Source organism: Empidonax traillii, unplaced genomic scaffold (genome assembly GCF_003031625.1).
Source record: "Empidonax traillii isolate 1590-97213 ecotype Southwest subspecies unplaced genomic scaffold, ASM303162v1 scaffold881:size300156, whole genome shotgun sequence".
NCBI classification, from domain to species: Eukaryota; Metazoa; Chordata; class Aves; order Passeriformes; family Tyrannidae; genus Empidonax; species Empidonax traillii.
The window spans coordinates 107,076-120,253 of record NW_020956074.1 but is presented as its reverse complement, the minus strand read 5'-3'; the positions used below and the strand labels follow the sequence as shown (position 1 = coordinate 120,253).

The 13,178-nt window shown below is 44.0% G+C and overlaps 1 protein-coding gene across 1 annotated transcript in view; it reads right to left on the bottom strand.

The window, feature by feature from the left end:
- The window catches only part of CUNH16orf71 (chromosome unknown C16orf71 homolog), an 89,906-nt gene that overhangs the window by 56,373 nt on the left and 20,355 nt on the right, over positions 1-13,178 (bottom strand). The window contains exons 11-12 of the mRNA XM_027902478.1: positions 3,828-4,019; positions 1,621-1,776 (exon numbers count right to left, since the gene is read on the bottom strand). Coding sequence (XP_027758279.1) covers positions 1,621-1,776; positions 3,828-4,019 — 348 coding nt within the window. The remainder of the gene's footprint in view (positions 1-1,620; positions 1,777-3,827; positions 4,020-13,178) is intronic.

Sequence of the window (13,178 nt, the reverse complement as noted above, 5' to 3'; positions counted from 1 at the left end):
AATGGCCTTGAAAAGACCCCTTCCAGCTTCAACTACACCACAGTTCTATGACATGGACTGGAGAAACTGTACCCCCTGTTCCACTAACTTGTGATTCAACCCTTCCCAACTCCAACCAAATGCTCAGAGCGGCCTGAGCCCACACCTCCAAATATTCATTCAATTGTGTATCACTGCTCATATTTTGAACATACACAACAATAAATAATTTTGCTGCTTTGCCCAACCCCTCAGCTGAAACCAGCAGGGAGCAACCAGGCAGGAGGCAGCTCAGACTCTGTTCCTCCATTTGCTTTGCTCCATAGAGGAAAAACATCTTGAATTCAGTTGCCTGAGACTGAAATCAGCATTAAACCTTTGTCCAGTCCACCAGACTGCCTGCTCTCATCAGCCTCTGCCCAGGGGCGCTTCTGCCCAAACACTAATGCTTATTGTTTGGGGGGGTTTTTTTGGCAGTGTTTTATTTATGACATTTTGGTGCCAGCATCAATCATTTGCTTGCAGGAGTACTGGAGCCACAGCTGTCAAACTCCAGGCTTTATGATACATCATGGAAAATTCAACCTTTGCTGTTCAGCTGCCAGGGAAGAACTCTTGCTGCAGCTGAGTATGGGAAGTCAAATGAGTTTTTAGAACTTGTTTACACCTCCTATTCCATTTGAACTTCACAAGATGTGTCCAGCAGGTATAATCCAGATACCTGGGGGTGTATCTGTTCACATTATTGGGGTGAAACGAGCAAAAATGGAGTAGAAATTCCACTATCAGCTCACTAAAGCCACAAGTCTTGATTTGAGCCCCCTGAGAGGAGCTCAGCAGCCTCAGCAGAGCACAGGGCAGCACCTCAGAGGATCCTCAGTGACAGGATAGTTATTCAAGCAAGTGGTTCTCAGGAGATCTGGGTTACACACAGATTGTTGCTCCCCAGCAACACCTGGGTACACTTTCCAGTAAGAATCAGCTACACTGCCTAGGTAGGATAGGTATTCACACCAGCCAAGAGCAGCTACACCACCTAAAAAACTGTCTCCAAAATAAATAAAAAAAGGAACAAGATGCTCAGAATTGCAACCTGTGTCGTATCAGCTCCATGAAAAGACAGAACCAACAAACCACAGCCCACAGGTGCTGTTTCATAGCTCTGCTGTGCTCAGGACACAAATTCACATCATGCCCTATCTTACACGTGCCATCTGCATGTGCCTGTGTGCAAGAACCTTCCAGCTTGGTGTTTTATTGCACAGGGCAGGCCCTGGTAAAGTACAGGAGCAAAATCCATTTTATGTCCCACAGAAGTGTCTCCTCTGAAGCCAGTTAAATTCCTGCAGTGCGAGGTTACAGCTAATGAGCAATAGAGGGAAAATGATGCCACAGAGAGCTGGTTTCTTGTCTGCACAAGAAACTAAATTCAGCAGAACTGAGGAGTGCTTACAGCTAATTGCCAACCCAAGCTATCTTTCAGTTCCCACAGTCCCAGGCTGGTCCCCCACTCCAATTTAGAGCAGCACTTGCTGAAGTTTGAGCTCCAACTGGCATGTCCAGTCAAGTCCTTAGTCAAGAACACTGGTACCTGCCCACAGCTGCTGGGCACAACCAGCAGGTGGAAATGCTGCTACTCACCTGTGTCTCGTGGCTCTTGGGGCAGCTCTGGGCTGAAGATTCATCTGCTGGGGCCAGAGCAGCGTAGAGGGCCAGTCCTTCCTCCCTCCAGGCCTGCTGCAGCCCCACCACCTCAAACGGAGCCTTGGGGCCATTGCTGCTCTTCAAAGGAGGCACCTGTGGATCCAGGGGAACACAATTGGACTTTTAGACAGACTGAAAAACCTCTCTTCATCTTTTTCTGTTGCTTTTGAGCAGAATCCCCCAACACACAACAATCCAGGGAGCTGAGTGCTCTAATAGCCCAAACCCCATCAATGCCCATCCACTGAATCCCCTTTCAGTTTGGCTGAGGCGATTTCTTTCTGATGGATTTTTTTTTGTGCACACGTGTGTGGGAGGCAAACACCTTATTTTCCACTATACATAACTGATCTAAACCAAAGAGGCTAAAAAGTGACTTCTGCCAATCCCAAGATGAACCCTGGATGTAATTTATTATTGTAAATACCACAGAGAGAGGGTTCCAGTAGGAGAGACCACTCTTGGCGCTTAAGGCTGCTCGAAGTCAGCAGAAACATGATACATTTTAACATGCAGAATGCATGAAAAACTTTATTACAGATTAGAAAAAAAGAGAGGAGTGACACCTGAAACAGAGTATGGAGGCACTGGAGTTCCTGCAAAACAGGTGAAAGAGGGCAGAAAGCCATGGGAAAGCCAGACACAGGGAATCAGCAAACCAGGAGAAGGGAAGAGCAGCCCTGGGAGGCAGAGATGCCTGAACCAGAACACGCTCTGGATGAAGAGACAGGCAAGTTGGAGCTACAGGACTGGAATTCCTTCCCAGGGTTCTGGTGGATAAGTGTTGTTCTCACAGTTTATACCACCACCACCAGTCTGCAGATGGATTATCAGCTCTGCTATTTACTGCATATATAAGCCCAAACTATTTACAGTGAGACAAAGGCCTTCAGAAACATGTTCTGAACACAGTACCTGAGTGGATTTTCCTTGGGTCAGCTGGATCACTTACACCACCAGTGCCCAGTCCTGGAGTGCTTTGAACACTGGTTTCACATGGGAAATTCTGCAGCAGCTCTGCCACTGGGGAATGGTTTCATCTGGAGGATGCTCTCAGCTGGCACCAACCAGCACATCTCCAGTGAAATCAGTAAAGATATGCTGATTTCCACCAGCAAGGGAATCAGTGGAATTACACAGATTATCAGATAAGATTTTGGTCTAAAAATGCCCCAACATTTTCAGTTCTTTGAATGAAAGAAATGCAGAGTTTTCCATTGCTGTGCAGCAGCTGTTTGAGAACCTGTGTGCAATAGATTGATGAGATATCCTCAGAGGCTTGGAGAGAGCTACCACACATCAGAGTTCTGGGAGTTTTAATGGGAAGAACACAGGGAAGAAAGCTCACACTGCAGCTGGTCATGAGCTAACCAGTCTCTGAATAGAAGATCCAGGCTCTGGGGCTGTTCCAGTGGCAATTTTCATTAGCACTGAACTAACATGAAAGAATGTTAGCAACCTTTTAATGGAAGCATGAAGATCATTAACAATTAATTCTGTTTAAGTGGAGTTTAAGTGATTTAAAAGCCTGGTGCAGGCTGGCTGTTCAGGGTGAGATCTACCTTGACTGCATCAATGGATCAGGATTGGTATCCCAGGGGAAAAGAATAAGGCCAGAACACAGGGTGGGAAGGGAAAACACACATTGCCTGTTTTCCCTAGGGAATGAAGGGTCACAGGGGTTGCATGAGGAAGGAGAGAGGGAGAGGTGGCTTTTTAGAGGAGAAAACCACATGAACCAAAGGACAATTAGGATGGAGCAGTCCCCAACTTGTTAACAGCCCTCTCAACTACCAGAAAGGATCTGTTCTTATCTAGAGTAAGTGGTTAGAAACAAGCACCTGTATCCATTAGTTTATTTTGCCAGGGACAAAGTCTAACACCTTCCAGCAGCCACTTTTAACAACTGTGAGTCTGGCCCAACAATTTTTTTACTTCTCCATGAACTACAGACACAACCCAACTCCCACTGACTTCAGCGAGACTTTAATTTACTGACTCTAAGGTGAATGAGAACATCATTTCCCCTTTGTTCAGCCACCATTTCAGAGCTGTTGGAAAGAGAGGAGACTTCAAGAGTGATGATATATTCACTGGAGGACAAAACACAGAACCTTTAGTGCCCTGTCACTGCATGCACTCACCAGAGAGAGAAGCCACGTCACGAGGGCCTGGTAGATGTTGGCTGCTCCCAGCACCTTGTCAGGCACCTGCCCATCACACTGATCTGTGGCCACTTGGCCACAGCTTGTCAGCCAAATGGTCATCAGCAGCACCTCATCCTTCACACTCTGCGGGCCAGGCAGTGCGTCAACAGCTGGCAAATAGGAGGCTTCCTGTCAAAAAAAAACCAAAAAAAGTATTAAAATGAAGTAATTTGGATTACTGGAACTGTTTCATCATCAAGAATTAATTACATTCACTGGCATCACAGGAGAGGCAATTAATACCCAAAGAGCATTTACCAAAGAGCAACAAAAGCCAGGTCATTCTATCAGTGACACCTCCTTGAGCACTTTGGTTTTTCTTGGCCAGATGTCACCTGGGTGTTCATTTAGTAACACACTGCTTGGTGAACGGAAGGTTCCCTGGTCACAGCTGGAACAGTGTGATTGAATTTATCCTGCATTCTTTAAGATTCAGTGGTTTGGCTTTTTCTTTTCTTTTTTATTTTAATCCCTGAAAAGCCTTCAAACAAGCCTGATAGCGTAGAAACTCATGATTTTCTGCTTCACCTGCCATTCCTCATTTTATAGATGATGTCCCATTTAAGTGAACTCACCTTTTTTCTTTACTTTAGTGTTGATACTGGGTTATTTAGGATGCAAATTCCCACTTCTTTAAGAGATCTCTTCAAGAAACAACTTCCAGCTTGAATTGCAGACTTACAGTTGTCCTTCCAAAGATGCAGCAGCTACAGCTTGTTCTTCCTATCTATGTTCAATTTGTTGCCCCCTGACATTTCTTTGGTAAATTAAGAAGCTAGTCCCTAAAACTACAAAGATTCTCCTGTCCACTTCAGAGTACTGCTCCTCAACATTTAGGATTATAAAATCATGGAATGGTTTGGGTTGAAAGGGTTTTTAAAGCTCATCTCCTTCCACCCCCTGCCATGGGCAGGGATACCTCCCCCTAGCCCAGGTTGCTCCAGGCCCCATCCAGCCCAGTCTCCTGTTTCCAGTTGCTCCATGTAGCCCATAATGAGGATGTCTGCCCACTCCTTTCCACTGAATTAACCTTAATTTGATTTACCTGAATTTACTTGGAAAGCCAAGTAAGCTAAATCCAATTAAAGCCACTTTGATTCTGAATTAAAACGTCCACAAAGGTGTTTAATGACTAATCCACTTCACAAGTTAATGAAGCTTGACTTGTGTGTCGGTCCTCAAATCAGACAGGTGCTTAAAATGGTTTAAAACCCAAAAAAACTAATAAAAATCCCCCAGCAAATCTACTGTGTCACCCAGTGTTCTGGTGCCAAAACATCAGCCACAGGCCCAGCACTGTCTACAAGTACCAAATTAAAAACCTGCAATTAGTAACAAAGGAAAAACAGTCGCAGAAAAGTGTCTGATGCTGCAGATCAACATTCCTAATGCCACTGTTCCTGGGGAAACAGCAGAACTCCTCAAGGCTTTCACCCTGCTCCCTCTGAGGAGGAGGAACCTGCAGATCATCAGGAAAAGATGACCTCCTACATCCTGTCCTGGAGAATTGATTCTTTTATTTCCTCTCTCAATGGTGTGGGGATAAATTAGAGGAGGTAACTCAAGAGATAATGATAAAAACAGTATCTACTACTGATTTTCCAGCGGGAAACTTCCAACTATTCTAAGTTTGCTTGGCTCAGTGGGTTTTCTGACAAAGATCAGGTAAGAAATTTACTTATTGAGGTTCCTTCAGAGTGAGATATTGAGAAAGGTTGGTCCTTCCCCCTCCTCCCTCTGCCATCCTCCTCACCCCAACAAGAATCTGGATGTAGAACTTAACTAATACCAGAAATATTAAGTCTAATGAACAAAAAAAAGGAACTAATCCCGTTTCATTCTGGGCACGAGTTGCTGAAGTAAGATTCAGTGCCGTCTGGGTATATCTTCCCACAGCACTGCCCAGTTTACCCAGTTCACCTATGAAGAGAGTTTCATTTGCCTACTTGTTACATTGGCTTTTATTTGTGACAGTATTAGGCTATAAAAAGACTAAAATTACTCAAATGCTGGGCTATTTTTGATTTCTCTGGCTGGAATTGTGCTGTCAATCAGAGACAGGCAGCTGACTGTAGTCAAGTGCCAACAATTACCAGAGAGTAAATAAGATAAAATCTCTTTTTTTCCATGCTCTTGCTATTTTATTTTGCAATTGTAGTTTATGGTGTTAAAAGTTACAGCCCTTCAGCTCAGTTTTTCAACCACTCTCAGCTCTGGCTGTTGTTTAACTCCACTCTGATATAACAGTGCAAGTAGGAGCAGTAACTACACCAAGCAGGGGAGGAGGAACCTCTTCAAATCCACTTGGAAATGAAGTGAGGAAAAAGGAATGGCAGGATAACTTAGGGATAAGCACAGACTTCAGCCTTCAGCTGTGTTGGCAATGAACTTACACACAGAGAGGAACGATGGCCTTGGGCTGAAGGAGGTCATGGTGAGATTAAGAATTAGGAAGAAATTGAGACTGGTGAGGCCCTGGAATGGATTTCTCTGGGAAGCTGTGGCTGCCCCATCCCTGGAAGTGTCCAAGGCCAGGTTGGACAGGGCTTGGAGACACCTGGGCTAGTGGAAGGTGTCCCTGCCCGTGGTAGGGGATGGAACAAGATGAGCTTTAAGGTCCCTTCCAACCCAAACCAGTTTGCAATAATCCCAAAGGAAACTACTATTCAAAAATACCCAAAATGTGAAGACCCCTGTACAGAAAATAACTTTTTTTTAGAGTGGCATTTTATCTCCATATTAATATTATTTTAAAGACAAAACCCCGACATCTACAATAACAGTGAGCCAAAACTCAGTGGACACAATTTTGCCAGTCAGCCATCATTTTGTTTCTGATAAAACAGCTCAAACTGGTTAAAGGATGCCTTTGTTGATGTTTCTTAAAAAAGAGGAGTGGGCATTGCCTTTAGACCAAGAGCTCCTAAGATGGGGAAACACTGTCAAAGCTGGGAGAGGCTGGAATGAGCGAGGAGCAGCTCAGGAGCCAGGGGAGCTTGGGGACAACTTCACAAAGATTTCCCAGAAGAACCAACTCACCCAGTCTGAGGGCTCGTCTCAGTGGCAGGAGAGGTCAAGAAGAAGCCAATTTTTTTTTTTTTTTTTATTTTAACAACTATAGTCTCCCCTTTCCCAGGTAAGAAAACTTGCATATTCCCCTTCTAGCTCCTTTTCCAAGGCTAACTGATGCTAACACAGAAGCAAAGCATCATATCCCATAAAATACACTCCCTACTACGCTGAGCAGAGCCTGCAGCAGCCAGACCTACATCCAAATATCTACCACATGGAAAATGAAGATCACTTCTACTCACACAGTCTCCTCCCCCTTCATCAGAGGGGGGTGAGGGAGGGGGGAAGGGGAGGAATAGGAAGGCTCTTACTCTCATTGGCTGGAGACTTAATCAAAATAATTGTTTTCAGCCATCTCTAAATTTATCCTCCTGTGTCATCTGCACCCTCACCCGGCTCCCAGATTTAAGAGGTGATCCTTGATGAATGGCAAAATCACCGCCTGCAGAATCTTTTGCCAAATGATGCATCTGCTGGAGGTTTGTAAATGTGAGCTGATTTCTAAGCACTGCAGCAGCTCGAGCTAATTTCTCTAATGAGCATTCCCCGCTCATTCTCCAGCTGCAGCAGCTCTGGCATTGCACGTTCCTGCTTTGTTCTGGGCAGAGCTGCTGGTACAAGACACCACCACGTTGATTCTGTTCCTATATACCTGTTTTTCCTGCAGTCTCGTGGCTCATGTAGGATTTTGAGGACACATTTAACAATTTTGGCCACCTAAGGCAAAGCAGATCTCACTCTTCCATGCCTTCTAAAAATTCTTGCATTAGATGAAGACATATTGGAAATGTCAAGTGTTTGTTCATTTTCATTCTGTGGGGAAGGAGAAATGATGACAATGCCATCTGTTAGATTATTTGAAATTCCACATTAAATGGTGGAATAAGCCCTGAAACCATTCAAAGGGCTGCTTTATCATTGCAAAGTGGAAGCAATGGGTAAGAATAGCAGAGTGTCTGCGTTTCCTGCATGCGACTGGCAGAACAAACTAATTAGGAAGGTAACTTTTAATGACAAAAAAGAGAGTACAGTCGATGTTAATGGCCTGAATAGTCTTTCTGTAAGTGCATTTTTGTACTGAATTCGCTCTCTGTAGCACCACTGACTTTCTGATTATCAGACATGCTGAGGTTATGGATCTGAAAAACACCATGTTGGCAAGATGTTATGGAAATTTCTGATGTGATCTGTGCCTCAGATTGCTCAAATGGAGGAGTCCTGATCCTCCAAAGCAGATAACTCTGCCCAAGTAGGATTGCAGGAACTCAAAGAGCTGGGTAATGGAGCATTATCTGCTCTGATCTTTATAGTTCTCAGTTCAGGGCGTTACAGATCATGTGAGCTGAAGTTAAAAATACAATAATAAAGAAATTTCCTTAGCTGAAAGTTATCTTTTTGTTCTGGGCAGTTGGTCTTAGGCATGAAGAATAAAACTCTCCTGGGTCAGAAGAAGCCACTTCTTCATCTCTGGCAGCACGAGTGTGCAGAGCTAGAGAGGTAAAAAACAGCTTTCTTTTTTTTTTCTTTTCTTTTTTTTTTAAACATACAATTTCTTCTTTGTTTTTTAGAAGTGTAAAGATTTCCTGACAAGGGCTCAACTCAGGTAAGTAAAGACCTGAAAATTGCACTAAAATTTAAATAAAAGTAGCACTGAACACTGTTTGCTTTCTGAGACACAACCATTAAAAACGAGAAGTGCCTTCTCCATGATTGGTGTTTACACTCCAGTAATACTTGGAGAGGCTCAGAAGAATCCACAGCCTCATTGTGCCAGCGTTCTGAGCACATGTAACAAAAAGTTCCTCCTCTAATGAGTTTGTACTCCTGGTTAATGAGGAGCAGCTGAAATGAGTAAAGGAAGTTTAATTACTCAGAAATTTCATGTGAGCACAAGACTGGGAATCAGGATCTCAGTGCTCGGCTCTGGCATGAAGTATTTCTCTGTGGAACTGCAAAGTGAGGATAGTATTCCCTTATCCTGGTCCCTTGTCTAGTTGGATTAATTATAAAAGCCTGTAAAACCCATTGAAGAGGAGGAGTGTAAGATTATCAACAAACTTTCCAAAGTTGTATCTGTTCTCTTTCTTTACACTCCTCAAACAGCGTCATGGCCTCTGAAACCCCAACAGCAATATCTTGTCTGCATCTTCCACGATGTTGTTCTTCAAGTGATTCCAAAGTGCCTCCCAAATAAAACATGCCCCAGTTTCCAGCAGAGAAGGGAACTGTTCGTGGTCATTCAGAAATGCTGTGACAGAGTGTGGAATTGGTCCTCAGCCATCTGAAGTCGAGGCTGGGATTTGGCACATGCTCCGAGCTGGCTTGAAATCCAACTGAAATGGCTCTGGTTTGGTCCTCCAGGAGATTCCCTGTTCCCTGCCCAGGGCAGAGGGTTGGAATGAGGTGATCTCTAAGGTCTTCTCCAACCCAAACCATTCAGTGATTGGTTCTATGGCTCAACAGACACTTCCCAACTTGGGGAGTGCTTCTTTTTTTTTTTTTTTTTTGCAGTCTTCCCATTTATTTATCTTTTCATGTATTTCCCCTGATACTCTATGAAAATCCCCACAGAAATAACAGAAAATCAGGGGTGTGGGGAAGGAAATTATGCTGAGCTGCTTTATCAGGAAGTTATGGCAGAGCTAAAGTGGCTTATTTTTCAGCCTGTCAGCTTCCAGTTTAAACAGACTGTGCCCAGTTTGTCCCAGGCTCTGTGAGCTTCCCTCCAGCTACAAAATACCCTTCAGATAACCCTTCAGACCTGTGAATTGAGGGTTTGTGATCCTGGGAGGTGCTAAGCGTTTACAGTGTCCCCTGATGCCTGTGGGAACTCCAGGTTGGCACAGAGCTGGGCTGAGCTCAGTGTTTGCAAGAGAAAAGGAACTGCACGATTCTTCCACTTCATAATCTCCCATAAAGCCTTGAATTCCATTCCCTGCCACTGAGAGTAATGCTGTGGAACGAGTGTTTGGGTAATCACGTGTTTACAAGGTTGTGACCAAGCTTACCCCCCAGTGTGCTAAGATTTGGAACACGAGCCCAACCTAAGTCAGTGCTAAACAAGAAGGCAGGAGGAAAAGCAGGAATCCAGTTTAAATTACACAGGCTCTTTAACAACGGTGTGGTGTGTCAGGCAAGACTGTACATCCCCTCTGAAAAACACAGGGGCAGACTGAGCCTCCTTTCATCTACAAATAGCATCAATGATCACAGCCCTGAGGTAAGGCCAGGAGTTGGGAATTCTATTTTGATTCCAAGAGAGAGATTCGTGGCAGAAAGTATTTCTCTGAGTAATTACAGGGACTGGCACTTGTTCATACACATTGCAAACTCCTTCTGCCAACAAACACAGGGCCCCTCAAAGAGCAAGACCTGGTAAGACAAAAAGCACAGAAATGGCTTTGTGTTCTCCTGCCTGCTTCTAAATCAGGCTTAGAATTTAGCCCGTGGATGTTTAACATTATTGTCTTCTCTTCAAGTTTAATCTGAACATCCTGCTAATGTGAAAGGAGGAGTGTTCAGGACCTCTACTGGCAGCAAGTTCATGCATGTAATCCTGGAAACGAAATTCTTTTTACTTATATTAACCTTTCCCTTAAGCAACAGCAACCAATGTTCCCATCTGTCAAGATCCTGCATGAGTATATTGAAGAATAAGCCTGAACTCATTTTAATCATTTCCAAGCTATGCCGAGAAATATAAAGGATTAAATATTTCCTATTATCCTGGGGCGTCTTCCAACTCCAATCAGAGAAACAGCACTGGAAGTTACTCACTGCTTTGTAAAGACCTGACTGTTCATTGGTTCCACAGCTGGAAAGCGCAGTGCTCCAAAACAGGAGCCCCTGTGAACCACCAGCCTGGGACTTGAGGCAACAGTTTCCATGGAAGGTTCTCCATGGAAGGCTTTTGGGTGGTCCTGTTGCATTCAGGACAGGAGAGTTTCCTGATTCTGAGCATTTATCCAAACATTTGGCTGAAAAACCTATGAAAGCAGACGGCAGGTTAGCAAAGCAGCATTTCTGTACGGCACTTGGACCTGCTCTGCTTGTGGGAGCAGAACTAGTGATGGAAAGCACACCAGCATGGTAAGAACAACCTGCCCTAAGAGTGCCCAGCGCACACTTCCACAGCATTCCTGACTCAGGGAACATGGAGAGCAAGCTCTGCCTGTGCAGAGGAAGTTGTTTCTAACACAGACATGGAAGGCCTAGATCCTCTGCTTTGCTTCTTAAGGCAAATCCTTAGGCCAGATCCCGAGCCACGCTGAGGCCTCAATCCTCTGGCCTGAGCCACCAAGGACACCAGACCCAGCTCCATCCATCCATCCATCCATCCAGAGAGGGATGAAGCTGGGCCAGGAAATCCTACCCCCTTTGCTTTCCCTGGCACCAATGGGTAGATGAAGAGGAGGCCAGAGGCACAGGCTCTGTGCCACCTAACATGCTGGGGAAAAAAAAACATTTTCTTGGGAACTTGCACCCTATTCCGAATCCTCTGTGCTGGCCTGGTGGTACAAACAGCAATCTTGGCCTCCTGTCTCTCTGTGCTAAGTTTAACTCCATCTCTAATTGCCTTAGTTTATTTTTAAGCATTTCTTGAGTCGAGGCAGCAGGTTCATTAAGTACAAGAGATTTTAATCTTGTTTCAGGAACTCACTGAGCACGTTGCTGGAAGAAAAAGGAGGAATCAGGGGCCATCTGCTGGCTGTTGGGCACAGCACCGCTGGCCACAACCCTGGCGACAGGACAGGAGGGACAAAAATCTGGAGCCAAGCACAACCCAAACTCGGCTCTGATGTCTGATAATTTAGTTTAGGAAATACTTGGCGATATTAACAGCTCTTTATATAATCTATATTAAAGTAACAGTACGTGCTAAATGCTGCTTTAATTACTTTCACGCTCGTGCAAACGTAGCTTTGGTTCACTGTCAATGAAAACAACTGGTCACAGATGATTTATACAGCCAGGATCAGCTTTGGAGTAATACAGATATAGAAAAATTCAACTACTGGGTCACAAACCCATTATAACAGTAATGGGATTTAATAGATTTCCTCACCCTCTCTAAATCTGTGTATTGCAACACATTTAGGGGGATAAAATGCCATTTCTATACAGCAGTGGCATAAAACCTATTCTTTCATAACTGATTCATCAGCCCCTTGTACATGCTTTATACTGAGACATTAATTTCAGTTTCTTACAGTCCTTTTCCTTTATGCACTTTCCACTCAGCAATAAAAAGGGTGTATTTTTAAATATTGCTTAGAACATCACCTCAGTGCAGCCATGTGAGCTGCTGAGGTGCCCAAGTGCTGTGGTCCAGCTGGTAAACTGCTGGTTTGGGATCCTGGGATCCACAATGTCCTTGAACAACCCGAAGATGTAAGAAAAGGGCAATTTCCAATGTTGATGTCAGCACTAATTCCTTTAAAAGATCAAAACACCCATAAAATAGCAATGGAGGCACCTATTTTAGTAAGGCAGGTAAAGAATCAAAAGCATTTTGCTGACAACTGTGCAGATCAAGGCACCTCCTCAGTAAAAATAACTTATGGGGCCACTAAATGAACTAAAAATACTTCTACAAGTTTTGGAAATCAATCTTTACTTTCCCAGTTACTAAACATACAGCACTTCAGCACCACTCTTGATGGGAAATATGGATTTTGTCACAAAGAGATATCAGATCAAAGAGAGAACAAGGCCATAAAAAGGGAAGGAAGATTTTGACCATAGTACAGTGTTCATTTTGTGGGAATTCAAGTAGGAAGTCTTGCAGCTGAGAATTCTACCTGACATCAGTAAGCTGAGCCAATGCTGAATTAACATAAAGAACCTACTGATTTGGACAGAAAGGTTACAGAGTCTGTGTTTACAAGCTGGAAAGGAAAGTATTCACATAATCTATTTGTTAAGGCAGAATGACTTGGTTGTGCCTGGGTGTTTTTGTTCTGTAAGCCAGTTGTAAAGGCTGAGCTGCAAGAAGATGAGGATTATGGTAATATAATTACTAATACGAGGTTGGCCAAAGTGCTTGTGTGTGCCAAGAAAAATGAGATGCCTCAGAATGAGTCAACACATTCATTTCCCAAACAGTTTGGCTGTGCAAGGCAGATAAAACAGTGTTTATAAGGGGCTGGTTACAAGATGGTTCCTAACAGCTTTCAAACGACATTATCTTGCTCTGCCATATCACGAGAAAGCAAT